Source organism: Rhinopithecus bieti, unplaced genomic scaffold, assembly GCF_001698545.2.
Source record: "Rhinopithecus bieti isolate Rb0 unplaced genomic scaffold, ASM169854v2 scaffold_2294, whole genome shotgun sequence".
Lineage (NCBI taxonomy): Eukaryota > Metazoa > Chordata > Mammalia > Primates > Cercopithecidae > Rhinopithecus > Rhinopithecus bieti.
Window position 1 is genome coordinate 890,332 of NW_016803705.1, and position 21,814 is coordinate 912,145.

At 35.5% G+C, this 21,814-nt stretch overlaps 1 protein-coding gene across 1 annotated transcript in view; it reads left to right on the forward strand.

The window, feature by feature from the left end:
- TBC1D19 (TBC1 domain family member 19) overlaps positions 1-21,814 on the forward strand; it is a 169,498-nt gene that overhangs the window by 14,108 nt on the left and 133,576 nt on the right. Inside the window, 3 exon segments of the mRNA XM_017851922.1 lie at positions 13,384-13,456; positions 14,626-14,671; positions 20,482-20,557. Coding sequence (XP_017707411.1) covers positions 13,384-13,456; positions 14,626-14,671; positions 20,482-20,557 — 195 coding nt within the window.

Genomic DNA, 21,814 nt, shown 5'->3' on the forward strand with positions numbered 1-21,814 from the left:
GTGGGCAAAGGATATGAACAGACATTTCTCAAAAGAAGACATTCATACAGCCAACAGACACATGAAAAAATGCTCATCATCACTGGCCATCAGAGAAATGCAAATCAAAACCACAATGAGATACCATCTCACTCCAGTTAGAATGGCAATCATTAAAAAGTCAAGAAACAACAGGTGCTGAAGAGGATGTGGAGAAATAGGAAAACTTTTACACTGTTGGTGGGATTGTAAGCTAGTTCAACCATTATGGAAAACAGTATGGCAATTCCTCAAGGATCTAGAACTAGAAGTACCATATGACCCAGCCATCCCATTACTGGGTATTTACCCAAAGGATTATAAATCATGCTGCTATAAAGACATATGCACACATAAGTTTATTGTGGCACTATTCACAATAGCAAAGACTTCGAATTAACCTAAATGTCCATCAGTGACAGACTGGATTAAGAAAATGTGGCACATATACATCATGGAATACTATGCAGCCATAAAAAAGGATGAGTTTGTATCCTTTGTAGGACATGGATGCAGCTAGAAACCATCATTCACAGCAAACTATCGCAGGAACAGAAAACAAAACACCACATGTTCTCACTCATAGGTGGGAACTGAACAATGAGATCACTTGGACTTGGGAAGGGGAACATCACACATTGGGGCCTATCATGGGGAGGGAGAAGGGGGGAGGGATTGCATTGGGAATTATACCTGATGTAAATGACGAGTTGATGGGTGCTGACGAGTTGATGGGTGCAGCACACCAACATGGCACAAGTATACATATGTAACAAACCTGCACGATATGCACGTGTACCCTAGAACCTAAAGTATAATAATTAAAAACAAAACAGAAGAAAAAATCTAGACTGACAGCTCGAGTCTTTTTTTTTTTTTTTTTTTTTTGGAAGCTAAGGGGTTTCACCATGTTGGCCAGTCAGTCTGGAACTCGTAACCTCAGGTGATCCTCCTGCCTCAGCCTCCCAAAGTGCTGGGATTGCAGACGTTTGCCACTGCACCTGGCCTTTGTATTTTTTTAATAGTCTTTTAATTTTATTATTTAGTCTATTTACATTTAGTGAATTTACTGATCTATATGGTTTTACAACTCACATTAATATTTGTTTCTTATTCTAGTTCATATTCTGTTTTCTCTCATTTCTGCATTCTTTTGCATTATTCAAATCCTTTATTACATTTTCCTCTTCGTTAACTTGTACTGTTCTTTAGGTAGCTACACTAGAGTTACAGCACTTATTCCTGTTTAATTATAGTTTTACATAAATTATTACTTTTACTATTTTCCTGTAATATAATGCTAGAGCTTAGAACGATGCACTCACCCCTTTCTTTGTGTATTATTTTGCCATGCATTTTAAATCTGTATATACTTTACATTTCATAAGACATTGCTATTTATTATATTGTAGCATTAATATTTAGTTGATATTAATCATTCTTAATCATATTTTAATCTTTTTTGCCCTCATGAAGAGATGATAGTGTTACAGCTAAGTATATACAGTCTATACATTCCCTTGTGGAAAATCTAAGGACCAGATATTAAGGAATTCATATTATTTTTTAAATTATAGAAAGGTAATTCATGCATATTTTGTGTTATTTAATATCCCTATCAGGATCTGGCAGTACCTTGTAATTGTATACACTCACATTCTGCAGGAAAATGCATGAATTTTACACTATTTTGATAAATGACTAAATATTCTTCTTTTTTGAGACAGAGTCTTGCTTTGTTGTCCAGGCTGGAATGCAGTGGCGCCATCTCGGCTCACTGCAAGCTCCACCTCCCAGGTTCATGCCATTCTCCTGCCTCAGCCTCCCCAAGTAGCTGGGACTACAGGCACCCACCACCATGCCTGGCTAAGGTTTTGTATTTTTAGTAGAGACGGGGTTTCACCATGTTAGCCAGGATGGTCTTGATCTCCTGACCTCATGATCCGCCCACCTCGGCAGCCTCCCAAAGTGCTGGGATTACAGGCGTTAGCCACTGCGGCCAGCCCTAAATATTCTTCTGCCAATTTTGTACCACGTGAGTTCAAGTCAGGACAGATATTGCCACTAATTCAGTTTTGAAAAGACTTGGTTTGCAAAGCTTTTCAGGCTTCAGGATTTCAAAAAAGGATTATGGATCTGTACATATAACATCAGGAGGTTAATCCTTGAAGTAATAGAAAGTTGGGCAAGGATAGAAAGAATAGAAAGAAAAAATAGAAAATTAGAAAGTTAGAAAATAGACAAAATAGAAAGTTGGGCAAGAATAGAAAGAAGCATAAAGCGGGAATCAGGAGATGATTACACAAGAAACTCAAAAAGGTATTTGGCTGGTTCTTAAGATAAAATAAGATCTATATTTTATATGTATATGCCTATTTGTAAAATCAATGTAGGCTTATTAGACAGATCTATAATATTATAGATTCATACTTTAAAAGAATGTATTTATAGATCTTTTAAAATAATGTTATCTTGGACTTGTAAGAGAATCTGTGATACCAACTTTGCCTTAGTTTATATCCATTAGCACTGACATTTAATAGAAATAACTCTTTAAAGGCAACTTTACAATCAGCTTTAATAATATATTTTTGAACAACTGGTGGTTTGTTACAAGCCTTTTAAAATTTAATCAAGAGGGCATTTTCATACCACAAGCATCTTCTGTACTGGCTTTGTTTTATCTGTTTGGGTATATCCAGAAAGTGCTTGAGCAGTGTTGGCCCAACTTAGTTGGAAATATAAAATCACACAGAATATTTCAAAGCCAAATATAAGTGATTTTTAGATTTCCTCACCCTACACCATTAGCTCTTCTCTTAAACGTTGACTGTATTTTAATGTATCCCTTTATATGTTGAAATTTGTTAAAGAGAGTGTGGAATTTTGTGTTCTCTAGAAAAAGGCTATGTTTTTTTGTTTTCTGAGGTACTTTATGAAGTCAACCTGCATCTTAAAATTGAATTTGCTGGCCAAGTGTGGTGGCTCATGCCTGTAATCCTAGCACTTTGGGACGCGGAGGTGGGCGGGTTGCCTGAGCTCAGGAGTTGAAGGCCAGCCTGGGCAACACAGTGAAACAATGTCTCTACTAAAGTACAAAAGAAATTAGCTGGGTGTGACGGCATGTGTCTGTAGTCCCAGCTACTCAGGAGGCTGAGGCAGGAGAATTGCTTGAACCCCTGATTTGTTCAAGGCAGAGGTTGCAGTGAACTGAGATTGCACCACTGCACTCCAGCCTGGGCGACAGAACAAGACTGCCTCTACAAAAATAACAAAATAAATAAATTAATTAATTAAAAAAAAAGAATTTGCTCACTCATCTTCTAGACAATGGGGTGATTAGCACCAGATCAGCCATGTTATTTTATGTTATTATGCATTATTTGTATTTAAAATTGATGTTGTGTAATACCCCAAATGTTATTTTCATTCCATTAAGTGTTTACTATGTTTTGTTGCTCACATTGTCATTATAAATAATAGAATTGCAAAAGGAAGGAACCTGAAAGAAAATAGGCTTTGAAGAGAGAAGGAATAATGCAACTAATAGGTTGTTGTCATAAGTCAAGAACTCTGATTACATTTGGTGTGAACCAGGGAGTGCTGTCATACTTACCCATATCTACTTTTGCTGCTGTTTGTCCCTTAATCCTGAAAAGTTAAAACAGTAAAGAAATAAATAATGGTATACAGGATTATAAAATAAGAAAGTTCTTGTCTCCATAGAAAATACATATGTAAGGGATAAGAGAAATACTAAAATGTGGGTTTGCTTTGTTTAAGTACATCTCTTCATGTTTTATTTCAGCTTTTAGAGGAAACTGAGTTGTTTATAGAAGGTCATGTAGGGTTGTATTAGGTAAGACCAAGTTGAAATGAAAGATAGAAAATTGGTTACTAAATGTGAAGTGAAGACTTTCAGGCATAAAGTATACCATGAAAGGAGGCTAAGAATAAAGATGCAGATGAATAGGGAACAAGACAGCCAGTGCTGGAAGAGAAGGGGGTCAGCTTGGAGATGTCAGCAAAAGAAAACCAGTGAGGGATCCATCCTCAGGTGAGAGAAACCAGAACAGGGCTGGAATTACACAGTGCAGATTGAGTATAAGGCATGGTCAGCTTTTGCAGAGCCAGAACTTTCCATTTGAAACTAGAGCTTATTCCTGGCTACAATGTGTGTCCACTGGGATGACTAGGATTACAGAAACAGGTCTGGTCTACAGTTTTGGAAAGAACCAAAAGTATTAGGAAGAAATAAAGATACGTAGTAATTCAACATATTTTAATGGAGCCTCTCATCTATGGTAGGATGGGCCCTTGAGAGAAATTAGACAAGTACAAACTATTAAGCTCATGATAAGGATATTTTGGGGATTGATGTGAGAAAGGACATTATATCCTTTTAAAATATCACTTCTGTTTTAGCTTTTTGTTTATGTATTTTGTATATATTGTGTATGTCTCTCTCTCTATATATATGTATATATAGGCATATATAAGCAATAACTCTTCTCGCCCCCTCCCACCAACCTGTAGTAACCACGTTCTATGGTCTGTCTTATGAATTTAACTACTCTAGGTACCTCTTACAAATGGAAACATACAGTATCTGTCTTTTTAAAAATTTATTTCACTTAGTTTGATGGCTTCAAAGTTCATTCATGTTGTAGCATGTGTCGGAATTTTCTTTCCTTTTAAGGGCTGAATAATATTCCATTGTATTTATTGAACATTTCGTATGTGCCAGTTGCGTATTCATCGTGATAGTAATGAACATTACTTTTTATTCAATGATATGTTTTCACTTTATAACTTAGTTAACCAATATATTTGAAAAGACCAGTGTATAATGTTACAAAATTATGTATGATATGTAAAAAATTAAGTCACAGTGCAAGACTGATCAATGCATTTTTATGTTATAAAGTATGGAAAGTTTATTGATGGTCAGATTCTACATCAAAACTAATCTTTAGGAAACTACTGCTTATAAATTTTGGTATACTATCAAAGGAGAATATCGCCATTTATCTGAAAAGAATATTAAAATACTCTTCCTTTTCCATGGACAACAACCAAAACAACACAGTACCACAGACTGAAAACTATGGCAGAATAAAAAATCTAGCTGTCTTCTTTTAAGACAGACATCAAAAGAGATTGGCAAAATGTAAAACAGTGCCTGTTTTCTCACTATTTTATTTTGAAAATACAATTACTTTAAATAAAATAAGTTAGTATACAATGAGTTTATTACAGTTAATTAAAATGAATTGAACAGATTTTTTTGTGGTAAGATATACATAACATAAAAATGACCATTTTAATCATTAAGTATATAGTTCATTGTCATTAACTGTTGTGCAGCCATCCTCACCATCCATCTCTAAAACTTTTTCGTCATTCCAAACTGAAACTCTGTACCCATAAATAATAACTCCACATTCTCCCCCTCTTCAACCTGTAGTAACCACCATTCTGTGGTCTGTGTCTATGAACTTAACCACTCTAGGTACCTTATATAAGTGGAATCATACAGTATCTGTTTTTTTTTTTTTTTGGCAGATTTATTTTACTTAGCTTGGTATCATGAAGGTTCATCCATGTTGTAACATGTGTCAGACTTTTCTTTTTCTTTTCTTTCTTTTTTTTTTTTTGAGACAGAGTCTCGCTCTGTCACCCAGGCTGGAGTGCAGTGGCACGATCTCGGCTCACTGCCACCTCCGCCTCCCGGGTTCACGCCATTCTCCTGCCTCAGCCTCCCGAGTAGCTGGGACTACAGGGGCCCGCCACCACGCCAGGCTAATTTTTTGTATTTTTAGTAGAGACAGGGTTTCACTGTGTTAGCCAGGATGGTCTCAATCTCTTGACCTCGTGATCTGCCCACCTTGGCCTCCCAAAGTGCTGGGATTACAGGGGTGAGCCACTGCACCAGGCCAGAATTTTCTTTTTAAGAGCTGAATAATATTCCATTGTCCTAATATATATGTACATATGATTTTTGTTTATCCATTTATCCATCTATAGACATTTGGGTTGTTTCCACCTTTGGCTATTGTTAATAATGCTACTATGGGCCTGGTGTGGTGGCTCATGCCTGTAATCCCAGCACTTTGGGAGACCAAGGTGGGCGGATCACGAGGTCGGGAGATCAAGACCATCCTGGCTAACACGGTGAAACCCTGTCTCTACTAAAAAAAAAAAAAAAAAAAAAAAATTAGCTGGGCGTGGTGGTGGGCGCCTGTAGTCCCAGCTACTTGGGAGGCTGGCTAAGGCGGGAGAATGGTGTGAACCCTGGAGGTGGAGCTTGCAGTGAGCAGAAATCATCACGCCACTGCACTCCAGCCTGGGTGACAGAGGGAGACTCCATCTCAAAAAACAACAAAAAAAGAGATGCTACTATGAACATTGGTGTACAAGTATCTGTTTGAGTATCTGTTTTTTCATTTCTTTGGATGTATACTCAAAAGTGGAATAATTACCAAATCATATGAACTCTATGTTTAATGTTTTGAAGAACTACCATTCTAATAAACAAATATTTTAATTGTTTTTGTTTTAATTTCCAGTGCAAATATCAATAGATGTCATCCACATAAACAAAGCATTCTTGGGTTCTCAATAATGTTTTTGAGATGCAGTCTCACTGTGTTGCCCAGGTTGGTCTCAAAGTCCTAGGTTCCAGTGACCCTCTAGCCTCAGCTTCCCCAGTAGCTGGGATCACAGGTGTATGCCACTATACCTGGCTCCTCATCAGTAATTTTAAGAATGAGGGTCCTGAGACTGAAAAGTTTGAATATCAGTGGTCTAGTGGAATGAGTGAAATAGAGAGGCCAGTTAAGAAACTACAACAATGGAGAACAAGTTGAACTGGACCTTGCTCAGAGAGGAATGGCCAGGGTGGTAAGAAGGCTCTGTTGTATGAAGAGAACTTGAAGAACCTGGGAATATATTGTGGCCTTAAAAGGAGAAGCCTTCAGGGAAGACACAATAGCTATCTTCAAATTGGAAGCTCTCTCACAGAAGAGACACTAAGCTTATTTCTGTGACCCCAGGATGGAGTGGTGGAGGGGAAGGGGTAGTGATGGTAAATCTTAAGGAGAATTAATCTCATAATAAGTAAGAATTTTCCAGTAGAATAGTTCAGAGATGGAATTGACTAAAGTAGGGATGTAGACAGTTTCTAAGTTAGGAAGGTACAGTTTTAAAGTTAGAGTTTTGAAGCCAGAAAATCATTTGGAGCAGATAATCAAGCATTAAATGGTTAGTCAACATAGAAGAATTCTGTAATCACTTCTAACCCTACAATTCCATGGGGCACAGAATGATGAAGTTCAGGATTAGCACGATAGCATAGTGAAAAGCGGGGAGGATGAGGTCTCTTTAGAGGGAATTAAAGGATCCTTGGAACTCTTTTTGTAGAACTTCCTATGTCCTCATTTGTACTTAATGGAGAGTTAGCCTCAGCTTACTTCACAGCTTCTTTGGCCCAGCTGCTATTTTAGCTGCTTTGCTTCTCCAGTTCCCTTTGTTCACCAAGATTAGAAATTTAAGATTGCTAGTGGCCAGTACTTTGGATTAAGACTATGCTAGTAGGAATTGAAAGAAACTAGATTTGTGTATGTGTGTGAGGGGGAGAGGTTTGGTCATGTGTTTCTAGGAGTGCAGAAGGGTGGAGGATGTCAGAATCAGCATAACTAAATGGATGAAGGATGTATGCAGGACCATAACTACAAATGTACTGTACCCTCTCTCACTAGATTATATTTTTGAGCATATTCTTCACTAGCTCTTAAAGTGAGTGAGAGGCATTTTGTTTAAAGAAGACTTAACTTTTGTCATAGATATTTGAAAAGCAAAGCCTCTACTTCCAGCCACCCTCACCCACCTCACTGACAGTTTTACAGATATTTAGTCCATTGCCATCTGGGACATCTTATATTTTATAGTACAGCAACTTTAATTTATTGGACTTTATAGCCTAAAAATAACTGAACATTTTTCTATTTGAGACTCATAATAACTTAGTTAAGGTATTATTTTCCTATTAAATAAAGAAGAAAAGCCATACAGAGAGGTTAAATGACTTGAACAAGCTAGTAAATTAGGCTGAGAGGTGATTCCAGATCTTTTGATGCCAAATCCCACTCTCATTTAGTCCCAAGTGGTTTTCAAACTGTGTTCTATTATAGCTAAGGATTCTGAAAAGCTATATTCACTTAAAAATGTTTAATTAAAAAATTATACTAAGAAACAACACTTTCAGATGCACTAAATATCAAGTGCTTAGCACATAATCCACTACTGTGTTTCCAGATTAACTTGTTTCTGGGTGATCCCAGAATAGAACCTGTTTCTCTTATCTTTTGTCATATGTTTGGGACACTTCTTACAAATGCATGCTTGATTATAAAGATATAATTCTACACCGGTCCTTTAAAATATCTGGGCTTGCACATGTGTGCTTATGGAATGTTGTTCAAGTGATGAACCTTAATGCAGTGGGTATACTGTGTTTGGGGTTGGTTGGCCAGGCAAAGCACAAGTGCTTCTGTTTAACACAGGCCCCTAGTGATGGTATACTACTGAGATGTAAGGCAAGTGAGCTTGTCATACCCCATCATGTAGTAGTAAAACCATGTTATGTGTAATTTTAGCAGTATTGGAAGCTCTTTGTCTGATTTTTGTATTTGTGGTAAATTTTAGGATTTATCTCAAAATAAAAGTTTCCAACTCTGCTTCTTTCAATTTCCTACATCAGTTTAATATGGGAGTGTGCTGAGATGACCAGGAAGTCTATTAAAAGTGCAAACATGTCTTTGATCGGGACTTTTCTCTATGCTGAACCACCAAAACAAAATACAGAAATTGGATATTCAGGCTATATCAGAATAAAGCTGTACCTTTTAAATGTTAATCATAACATTAGCAAACAAGAAAAGGCTCATTGTTCTTATTGTTTGGTAATATCATTTTCAATGTGTTTTATATAGGATTCCTAATAGGTTTTCGATGTCATTTGCAAAATAGGTTCTGTTGCTAAATCATGTTTGAGAACCACTGTGCCTTACCATGTTATCATTGTCCTGCTTTTGATCCTCAAATACTTGAAGATGTTTATAATTAGTTTGGGTGCAAAGTATATCTAGGAGGTCTAGCAACCTTAAAATACTGAAAGTGTTTAGAAAAAACAACCAGTTTTAAAAAAATTCTTTAAATTGTTTTCTCTCTGAATCATTTTCAAGTGCAGGCTAGTATAAGATAGCTTATTTACTTTTGATTTAGTGCGTTTGAATAATTAGCAGGGTTTTTCTGATTTTAAAAGTCTTTTCTAGGAGTAATGTATTGGAAAACAGTCTCTTCACTTAAACATAATTTTTATCAAGTTCCTTGTTTTGCGGGGGAGGAAATTGGGTAAAAAATAGAATGCGGTTTGGTCAATATAATTTTGTCAAACAATAATTAATGCCAGGGTGATACTTGGGATGCAAAAATAAAGACCCATTCCTTGCCTTCGAACTTATAGTCTAGTCAGAAAGATAAATAGGTGAGCTGAAAATTACATTGTAATCTGATAATTGTTGAAACAGAGGAACGTAATGTTTTATCCTTGCTGCCTGGCCTAGGGAAAGGAGGTGATATTTGAAGGATGTCTTGGAAGCTAGCAGGTGTTTGCCAAGGTAGGGAGAGAGCACTTCCATCTGAGGAAATATGAACAGCCCTTAAAGGACTGAGAGTTGGGAAATCAGTAATATAGTTTACTGTGGCTAAGGTGTGTGTGGGGAGGAGGTGTGAGAAGAGGATGTTGTTAACTTGGTGGAGCAACAGCAGGAGATGAATTTGTAGAGATAAGTTGGGTCTACATTGTGAAGGACCAAGTATGCCATGTTAAAAAATGTAGACTTCTTATGTAAGCTGTGAAGAGCCACAGCTGGGAGAGACTTATGTTTTAGAAAGAAATGCTGGAAGATAGATTGGCAAAGGAAGAAATTGGTTCATTCATTCAGTAAACATTTATTGAGCACCTCCTGTGTGAAAACAACTTAGGTTCTAGGCACTTGGGATACAGACAGTAAAAAAAGGCAGAAATGTCTGCCCTAATGGAGCTTACCACTTCCAATGTAATGAGATAGATGATATACCAATAAACATAGAAAATAAATTAATTGTGCACTATAATAGAAGGTGACAAATGCGAAGAAAGAAGAAAAAACAAAGTAAGGGAGTTTTGAGAATGCCAGGTGGAAGTGGTCACAATTTAAGTAAGGTGACAAGAAGCCCAATTTAGAGGTCGTTGCAGTAATTCAAATGAGAAAGAAGACTTGTCTTAGACTAAATGTGGGACTTCAAAATGGAGAGAAAGTATAGATTGGGAGGACCTTTTATCCTGTCTTTTTTGAACCTTTCTAGCCCATAAGTATATAAATTTATATTTATATTATAGATACAAATCTATAATGTATTGTTATGGAGTGAAGGAGTTTGTAATGACCACTGTATAAGTGAAACTTTGCCAGCTACACTGGAAACCTCTCTGTTTGTCCCATCCCAATCACAAACCCCTCCATTTCTGATAACATGAGATTTATGGTAATCACTTTCCTGCATTTCTTTCTTTTTTTTTTTTTTTTTTTTAGTTCTGTTAGATATTTTATTATTCTTAACTTTTAGTTTAAGGGGCACATGTGCAGGTTTGTTATACAGGTTAATTGTTTATCATGGGGGTTTGGTGTACAGATTATTTCATCACCCAGATAGTATGTATAATACCCAGTAGGTAGTTCCATTCCTCATCCTCCTCCCACCCTCTACCCTCAAGTAGGCCCTGGTGTCTATTGTTCCCTTCTTTGTGTCCACATGTACTCAATGTTCAGTTTCCACTTATAAGTGGGAACATGTGGGTTTTGTTTTTCTGTCCCTGCTCTTAGTTCACTTAGGATAATGGCCTCCAGCTTCATCCATGTTGCTAGACATGATCTCGTTGTTTTTTATGGCTTTATAGTACACCATGTTGTATAGGTACCACATTTTCTTTATCCAATCTACTGTTGATGGGCATTTAGGTTGATTCCATTTATTTGCTATTGTGAATAGTGCTGCAATGAACATAGGCATGCATGTGTCTTTATAGTAGAATGATTTATATTCCTTTGCATATATACCAGTAATTGGGATTGCTGGGTCAAATGGTAGTTCTGTTTTAAGTTGTTTGAGAAATCTCTAGACTGCTTTCCACAATGACTGAACTAATTTACATTCCCACCAGCAGTGTGTAAACCTTCCCTTTTCTCTACAGCCTTCCTGACATGTTATTTTTTGACTTTTTAATTGTAGCCATTCTGACTGGTGTGAAATGGTATCTCATTGCAGTTTTGATTTGCATTTCTTTAGTGATTAGTGACATTGAGGATTTTTTACATTTTCTGCATTCCTTGATAATTTTATTAATCAAATATGTATCTCTAGACACTATAGTTTAGTCCTGCCTATTTTTAAAATGTCTTTGTCTTTTTTTTTAGCTATAGGTTTTCTCTCCTTCTTTTGTTTTTCCTTACAGTTTATCAGCTGAAGAACTAGGCTGTTTGACCTTAGAGTTTCCCATAGCCTGGAGATTTTTCTTATTGCAAATTCATGGTATAACTCAACATGCTCCTCTGTCCTTTGTATGTCTTGTAAGTTGACAGGTGGACCCAGAGGCTTCATCATACTCAGGTGTTATCCCTTTGGCCGGACAATAGCAGTAGAGTGTTCTTTCATTGAAAACCACATAATGTCTGATTATCTCTTTTGCAATGTTAGTAGCTATTTTTGCTCAATGCCTAGAATTAGTAATTAATTGGGGATTGCAAAGTTGTGATATTCTAATTATATCATATCTGTTTTAGTTATTAGCTAGAATACTTTTGCAAAGAGTCATTTTCCCTCATTTACTGTGTGGATAGCTAGTGGTATAGTGCCAATAGGAAAGGCAGCATAAATGCCTTTTTCATTATTTACCACTGTTTAAGGTAATGAGTTAGCTCCCTATCATTCTCCTTTTTTATTACTCTATCAACATTTCCAGACTTTGGAAAGGGAGCCTTGATTTGTCAGTTTTAAGAATTTATAGGTACTAGATTGCTCCAGTCTCTTCAGATATCACCTGGCTATGTTTGGATTAGGCAAAACCCCTTCCTGTTTTAACTTCTGCTCTAAAGTTGGCTCATCATGTGTTCAAGTGTATGTTTGTTGACTACTTTGGGGTTCTTTTGTTTTCACTACATCAGATAGCCAATTGTTTCTTCTGCTTCTTCCTGTACAGATGTTGATACCTTACAGGTCTTGTGGCAGTTGGTTTATCCTCAGCTGCTTGTATTTCTGGGGGATAGCTTATCATCTAGTTTTGTTGTAAATATTTTCCAAGGGATTTGGCTTTGCTGCCTAGTTGCTTGGTCTGTTTTTATGTGGAAATCGAGGAGGTTTTTACAAAAAATCTCACTGCCACCAGTGCCATCTCCCAGAAAGGCATTGAATCATGGAAGAGTTAGTGTGGAATTGAGAATAAATTTGAAATTTCTAACTTGGAAGATTTGGTAAATGGTAATTTTATTGATGAAGATTTGAAAAATGTAAGAGAAAGAACAAGACAGAGAGTGGAGGATAAGACCAAGTTTTGATTTCTTAGGTTTGAAATACTCTATTTGAGATCCTCTAGTAGAAATTCTTTCTGAAGAAGTATGCTGCTAGAATTTGACAGAGCTAGGTGATGGAACATCAACACTTTGAGAGTAATCAAAGCCATTACAAGTAGGAAAATTTTATTTTTTAGTAAAATTACAGTGTGAAAACCAATAGAATAGGAAAATGCACTTGAAGATAAAACACTAATAATACACATTTATGAACTAGTAGTTTTATGTATTTTCTACAAATATACACAATGCATTTACATTGAAAAGCAATCCAAAGAGGAAGACACTATGCAAAGATCCATTTACATGGATGCAGCTGTTTTTTCAGTAATTAGGTACAGGTGCCATATATATTTAATATAGTATCAAGGCAATGAATTTATAAAATCTGAGTATTTTTCCAACTTGAGACCCTAGATAAAGATGATAAGGACTCATAATCTCCAAGTTTTTATAATTTTAGTAGACTTTAGTATACTATCACAGATCCTTTAAGAGTTAGTGAGAAAGTCTTCTTTCGTACAAGCTATTCTAGATAGTTCTAAGCTCTATCTTCAAAGAGGAGTTTTCAAATAGTATACATTTTTGGACACTCCTTTTTAAACATTTCATTTGTTCTAAATATCAACTCAAATGATTTACTTTGGATGTCTTTTCCTTCCTTATCTTTCTTTATTATTATTATTATTATTAGGCCAGTCTTCAGAGACCTGAGATTAAACTTGAATCACTGAAAGAAGATATTAAGGAATTCTTTAAAATATCAGGTTTGTAATTTTTTCCTAATAACTTAAGGCAAAATAAGAAAATGTTTTATTTATTCCTAATTCTTTAAGCCCTCAAGCTTGTACAGCCACCTTACTTTGTTGTCGTCATTCTGTTTTGTTTTGTTTTAGGCTTTTAACAGCCTGAAGCCATGGTTTTTGGTTTCTATCTCTAGTGATAAGCAGAGAAGAGGGATGAGGAAAGAGCTTTACTGGCCCAATCAGAAACAGAAACTAAGAACCCATGACTGTATTCTGTGCCTTGGATACCCTTGCAAGGCAAAATAAATAATATTTTATCCCCAGCCTTCCAGTTTCTCATTCAAAATTGTGAAAACTATGGCCAAATAGGTTTCTATTTAGGGAGAATTAGAACTATTAGACATTTTAACAAAATGGTGCAAAAATTCAAGAACTCTGTGAGAAAGACTCCTTTGCATTAGTTCGTTTTAAATACTGTTTGCCTTACTGGTAATATCCTGACGGATAAATACATCCTTAAGGTATTAAGTATCTCCTTAGTTAAATAATTTTTCATTTTACTTTTCAGTTGTGACTTTTTTCCTTTTATGCTTTCACAGAAAATAAAAAGAAAATTCTAACTTTTCAAAGAGCAAGAGGAGAGAGAGGTTCCCTAGTCCAACATCTGCATATGGGAACTGAGATGTTAAGTGGTTGTCCCAGATAGTTAGCTGAGCTAACTGGTCTGACTATTGGTAACTCACAATAATCTGCCTCTGTCGTCCAGGACTTTGCTGACAAGTTAATTATAACTAGATACTTGTCATCTATCTTCATCAGGTGCCTGTTTTTTGCTGTTCCCTTGGCACATTCCTTACAGCTTTAGTAGTACAACATCCAAAGATTTTGACATTCATTGAGCACTTTGATAGTGAAAAAGGAAATGTTCCTCCCAACTTGATAAAATGGTGCAATAATGATATTATTTTAAAATATCATGTTGGTGACTTTGCTGCTCAGTGTTAGCCAAGGGATATAGTAAGTATATAGGAAATAATCTTTAATAACACTTTACATAGGGATTGGCAGTTGACAAAGTTCTTTCACAAATAAATATGATGCCAAAGTTTTGTTGAGATAAATTTAATTATGATGTATGTTTATTTAAAAACTAGTATGTTCATATATTTTATTCTTTTTTTAAAAAACAGGTTGGGAGAAGAAACTTCAGAATGCTGTTTATAGTGAACTGAGTGTGTGAGTTTTCCTACCTATTTTGCAATAGTGTTTTGTTGAGCTATATTTACTTTGTGAGTAATAAAACCAGTATTGTTATATATACTTGTTGTATTATTATTTCTCATTAATATTTATACAACATTTCAAGTAAGTTAATACAATTAAAAATTACTACCATCTTGCCTGACAAACAATAAGAAAAGGGGTTTTTTTTTTTTTTTTTTTTTAGCCACCCACTATTTTATTTTTTTAATTTTCTTTTTGAGATGGAGTCTCACTGTGTTGCCCAGGCTGAAGTGCAGTGCAATGATCTTGGCTTAACTGCAACCTCCACCTCCTGGGTTCAAGTGATTCTTGTGCCTCAGCCTCCCAAGTTGCTGGGATTACAGACCCCTGCTACAACACCTGGCTAATTTTTGTATTTTTAGTAGAGATGGGGTTTCACCGTGTTGGCCAGTCTAGTCTCGAACTCCTGACCTCAAGTGATCCATCTGCATTGGCCTCCCAAAGTGCTGGGATTACAGGTGTGAGATACTGCGTTGTCCCACCCATTATTTTATATTAACAATTCATTTATCCAGTGGAATTAGGGAATAAGATGTTTCTCTGAAGTTAATATTTCAGATAATTGAAGCTTACTAACGTTCTCTTTTTGTGTTTTTATAAACTGTCCATTCTAAACATGATTATCTTTTTTGTTCTTTGGCAAGATTGGTGTCATTATTAAGAACATCTATGTTTTTGTTTGTTTAGATTTAACATCAGGGTCTATTAAGGTGTATAGAACTGTTTGCCATTTTAAAATGTAAATCCAGAATGTTAGCTTTTGTAGTTTCTTCAGTGTTCTGTTACTTGTCAGTTATTTATTGAATACCTACCATGTGGCAGCACCATACTAAGCACTGAGCATATAGTGTAAAACAATAAACACAATTTCTGCCCTCATAGAACTCATAGTCTAATAGAGTTCCCAAGTCTAATAGAGTTCCCATGTCTGCTTTTTTTTTCCTTTACTGCTATCACTGTATTTCTGTCTGTAGCCTTCTCTAGTGTTTAACACTCCCATTTTCAACTTGACTTTTCCAGTTCATTTAACTGGGAAATGACATAATGCAGCTTACCAGAATTGTTTCTAAAATGAAGAGACTCAGATGAACGCCTGTGCACATGTGCTTTAGATACAATTTTTTAAAAAATTAGTATTTGCTTCTTTGCTTTGCTCAAATCCATCTTCCCAGTTGGATTTGAATTCTTAAATAATGTTAGATATAAGTGCTATTTAATAATTGAAGTTGACTGTGACCATACCTTTAGTAGTACTGTGACAGTACCTTTGGCAGTCACCAAAGGAATAGACATTTATCATGACAAGTAAGGTTTTAAATTTACAATATGTACTAAAGGTGCCTGTTGTGTGTAGTTCCAAACACTGGATTCTCGATCTGAGGTGATATTACTAATATTACTGAAAATTATTCTGTGTGACAGACTGCCCTTTTACTTGATAGAAGGGACTGTGTTTTATTTATTATCATATTGTTGACATTTTGTACAATAGAACTTTAAGTGTATATTTTCTGAATAACTCGTTGGAAGTTTTTTAAGGAGTCCAGTGATATTACTTTTATTCCTCACTTGGGTTCTGAACAAATTAAGAAACAAGATAAAACAAAAAAACAGATGGGATATCAAAATTACACTTTTATTACTGATAAAGACTAGGTAGGAGGACATAGCTTAATATGAGAGCAAAATTAGTCTTTCAACTAATCTCAAGAATTAAATAGATTTAACCTTCCAGTCAAATAGCATTGGATCGGGGCAGTATGTTCAGTTTATGCTTCTCAAATTTAAAAGTTGAATAAGGCATTAAACCTCTTCTGTGGTGTATTGAGTTAAGCCTTAGAGAGAGTCCAAGAATGTTATAGTAATGGAACTCTTTTCACATGGAAGTGCACATCAGGGGTGGGAAAGAAACATTTCCCGTAACATAAGTCAAAGGAATAAAGAAGACTTAGTGTATTCTGTTGCATTTTTCATTGGCAGCAACCATTAGATGGATGAATAAGGAAAGCAAAAAGGAAAGTATGAGTATTCATTAGGTAATATTAAACAATGAGAGATAAAAAAATACACATCCTCATGCCTAATAGAGGTATAGAACACACGAGCTATACAGACTATACCTGAAAACAGTATGCTTCATTTTACTTGTTTTAGTAAGCATTACAAAGATTTTAGTCAATTTCTTATTTGACAAATATACTAGAAAATTTTCTGTATTCTGTTATTTACATGAAATTTTAAACTAGTCTAGATTAGCACTCTCCATTTCAGATTGCATACTTTAATTATCTTTTCCATTCATTCAAAACAGTTATGTATTTGTTATTGAGTTAATAACTATTTAGTATTATATGAATGATAATTTATAGTGATTGAATGCTTATTTTGTGCCAACACTTTATATGCATTGGCTTATTCATTATAATCTTCAGTACAACACTATGAAGTAAAATTTATTATGATCACCATTTTGCACAAGAGAAAACTGAGGCTTAAACCATGTTTTAGTCTGTCTCGTGATACTATAACAGAATACCTGAGATTGGGTAATTTATAATGAATAGAAATTTATTGGCTCACAGTTCTGGAGGCTGGGAAGTCTAATATCAAGGTGCCGGCATCTGGTGAGAGCCTTCTTGCTGCATCATCCCATGGCAGAAGGTGAGAGGGCAAGAGGGGGTTTAACCCACCCTTTTATAATGGCACCAGTCCCACCCGTGTCGGTGAAGCTCTTATGGCCTAATCACCTCTGAAAGATCCCACCTCTGAATACTGTTACAATCACAAATTTTAACATGAGTTTTGGAAAGGACCAACATTCAAACCATGGCAGACCACTTAAGTAACTTGTTGAACATCATATAGCTAACAAATGGAAGTGCTAGGGCTTAACCTCCAACTATATGATTCCAAAGCCCATGCATTTTACTACGTCTCACATAGGTCTATGTCTTATCTCTTGACTGGATTTAAAATGTTCCGGAACAAAAATAGTGTTTCACATTTCTTTCATATTTCCTATAGTATTAAACACATGACATTGAGTTAGCAAATAGTTACTGAGCCACCTACCAATGCTAATACATGACAAATATTTGTTGAATTGAGGAAACAGTGCAATTATTAGTCTTAGCCTTACTATATTTAAGACAATCTTTACATGCAAAATGAAAATAGATCAATTTATTTCTGTGTTTTAGTCTTCATTGTACTTTGTACAGAGCAGTTTATAAGAAATTAGATGACCTATTCTTTTTCCCTTAAAGAACATAAAGAAGTAAATAAACCTTAAAAATCTTATTCTATATGTGCATGTTATAAAAGCATATCGTATAGTTTGCTGTTATAGTAGATATATGCAAAAGTCTACCATACCTTACAGAGTTACAAGTGTCAAACAGTAGTGGGCCTAAAATGGAAGGATGTTAGATAAGGGATACCTTACACTAGACCACAAATTTGGATGAGTCTTCGTACACATTCATGGATTTCACTGGGAGAGTGCTCAAGCAGTAGACCTGGGTACCTCTGAAATGTCCTAAACATACAGTTCTTCTTTACCCTCTTAGTTTGAAATGCTACTATATGTTTGCTATTGTGCACAGAGCCAGGTGCTGTTGATAATAAACAGGCTAGACAGTCTTTGTCTCCTGGAACTTACATCTCAGTTGGGCATAAAGACTTTAAAGAGGCATTTACAGTGCAGTAAAATAAGTGCAATGATTGGGGAAATACAAGGAACACATAAGGCTGGCATTTAACTTAGATTTGGGGTTGCCATGGTGGCTTGCCAAAGGAAGCAATATCCACGCTGAGATCAGAAAGCTAAGCTAGAGTTTGTCAGGGGAAAGAGTAGAGAAGAAAAGCACTTCAGGTAGAAGGGAATAGCAGGCTCAGAGATTTAGAAGTGGAAAAGAATGTGGTGCAAATGTTCAAAAGTTTGTATGGTTGGGTGGTAGCAGGTGAAGGGAGCATGACTAAGGACGAGTCTAGATTTATAAAAAGGATTGTGCCTCTTCAGATTTTGTAGACTGGATGCTAAAAGCATTTGGGTGCCATTTAAAATTGTAAGTAAAGTAGTAATATGATCAAATTTGCATTTTATCCATTCAGCAATATATTGGTTATCTACTATATACCAGGCATTATGCTAGATGCTGGAATTACAATTACTGGTGAATAAGGAAGACATCACTTCTGGCCAACATCCAGGCAAACTGGTGAATAGATTGAAAATAGTCTGGAAGCACTTAGGAACCTGCTGGATAAATGTAGGTGAGGAATAATGGTTGCCTAAAATAGTTTACTGTCAGTGGGTAGAACATCTAAGTATTTAGGGAGACTTGGGGGACAAGAAAAAATAGAGTCAAGTGTGCTGTATAAGTTTCTGTGCATTTTTCCTATCTGGCAACCCTTATCTCTGCATATTACTAAATGTAAGCTCCAGGAGGGCAGATGTTTTAGCCAGTTTTGTCCACTTCTGTCTCTTTTTTACATTGACTAGGTTGTCATTAAATGTTTCTGAAAAAATAAATACCTGACTTGATTTTGGTCTTAATATGAATGACTTTCAAGTTATCTCCTCTTGTTATCTGTATTTTGGATACATTTCTTTGATCATTAAATAACTATTAAGATCATCAGTAAATTCTCTCAAATTTTAATCCTAAATTTCTAAGCTTTATTAAATTTAGACATAATTACCATTAAAAGTGGAAGCAAATGGTGTATTGGACAATGTGAGATAGTTTTTAAACTATTTTACATATAACACAAGAAATATCAAGGCGTCTAGAGACTTAACTTTTTTTTCATTTGTGAATGGGAAGGTACATGAAATGTAGATTTTATTGGAAAAATAATTTGCCAGAAACAGTCAATTTGTGAAACTGCCTTATAGATTAGGTGGGATAGGTTGCCTTTCTCTATTCCAGCAATGTTTCTACGGACAGTTTAGCCTTTTACATGTAGGCTCCAGGACAGATGCAAGTGGTTTCGAGTATTATTAACCTTTTACATGCTTTTGTCCCAGTTTGGACCAGGAATTTCTTGAGAATTCAGCTCTGTGGTTCTTGATTATTGGAACGTGACTGTTTTGTACAAGTCTGATGACTAGTTTCAAGAGGAGTTATATATCGTTGTGAAATGGATTGGAATCTCCAAATAAACATTGAACCATCATATCTTCCTACTGCCTTTTCTATCTGTGATTTCATACCACTCTGCACTTCAGTCATTATGTTCCAGTGATCCTGACTTTTTCTGATCCTTAAACATTTCATGCATTACCTCCTTAGAATTCTTGTGCTTGCCATCCCTCTGCTTGGAATATTCTTCCCCCAGATCTTTGCATGGTTGGCTCCTTCACACTCATGTCTTGGTTTAAATATAAAATCCCCTAAGGGGACGTCACTGACCTCCAAATTTATTGTATCTTATTACCCAATTTCATTTTCTCATGGCACTTATTACAATCTGATATTATTTTATTTGTATGTGTTTGTCATTATTGGCTTTCTTCATGAGAATGTTACGTCCATGAAAACAGAGAATATTATCTCAATCACCACCGTATACTTAGTACCTAGAACGGCCCAAGTATTTGTTGACTAAATCAACCTATTTTCTTAATAAAAACAATACATTTTGATTATAAAATGAAATGTTACTGGAAAAACAGTTTATAACACGGACTACAGAGGTAAGTAATATCTGACCAAGAGAGTTATGTGTGATATTTAGCTGCCTCTTTTTGCTCCTAGGTTTCCTTTACCTAGTCATCCTGCTGCACCTCCTGAACATCTTAAAGAACCTTTGGTATACATGAGGAAAGCACAGGTTGGTTTTTCATGCCAAGTTATGTAATACAGAGCAAAAGATCATTCTTGATGTCAGGAGTATGTATTATTAGTTTTGAAATACTGAGTAAGAACCACTAAATTGATGTTAATGGTATTTGTATATTCTTCCATTTTATTTTCAGTAACCAAGGATCATACCTATTTAACTATGGCAACCCTGGAAAACATGGTGTAGAAGGGGAAAAATAATCTACCATACTGGCCTGCAATTTAAAATATGATACAAGTGTAATGTGGCAATCTATTTTTCATGGCCTGTGATATTAAAGGAATGAAATGTGAATGAACTGACACCCTCTTTCCTTAAAATTTTAGTCTTTGAAGCCAGTGTTATTGATAGTGTATTTAAAATATATTTGTTCTCACAGTAGGCTGTCACCTATTAATTGTATGCTGTTATAGAACTCTGATAAACCTGCTATCAAAATGGGTTGGCAAAAAACTAGGAATAAAATAACTAAATAATTTAAGCATAAAAACTATGAATAGTTGTTAAAATGGAAACTCAAGAGGTTCTAGCACATGCCCCTAGCTTTTTTAACTGTCCTTCATCTCAGCACAGCCTCACTCACCTCCCCTCAACCCAGTCCTGTCCGTAAGCCTTCCTCACAGTGCTGTTTGAGTAGGACTCTGTGACTGCCACTGCTGAGGCACGTAATGAGCACCACAGTCAGTTGGCCTTCATTCTCCAGCATAGCCTCAGAGATGGATTTTTAAAACCTTTTTTGGTATGAAATATTTCAAAGGTACCTTAAAGAACTCCCACGAACCCATCACTCAACTTCTACAGTTATCATCATGATTCTTCTGCTCTTGAAAATTTTCTGCAGAGTCATCACATTCCACAACAGTGGAAATTAGGCAGATTTTTATTTTTATTTTAAAAAATCATCAAAATTAGATGGTGAAAAGAAGCAATAGAAATAAAAACCTTGGAGATAGTTGAGGAAGTATATATTTCTGTCTCTAGGTGGTATCTTTTACGGCTGGAAATCAGTTAATGTTTATTTATCAATTTGTCATAAAGCATAATAAGTCATACATATGTGAAAGAATTCTGTGGTTTTTTGTTATAAAGATTTAAACTCAAGAAAATAAAACTAAGAAGATTGGGCCTGAATATTTTTTAGTGAAATTGAAAATTTCTAAACAGTAACGAGAAAGTATCAGTTTTAACATACTAGGTGTAAGAAACAAAACATAAAGGTTTTTTTTTTTTTTTTTTTTTTTTTTT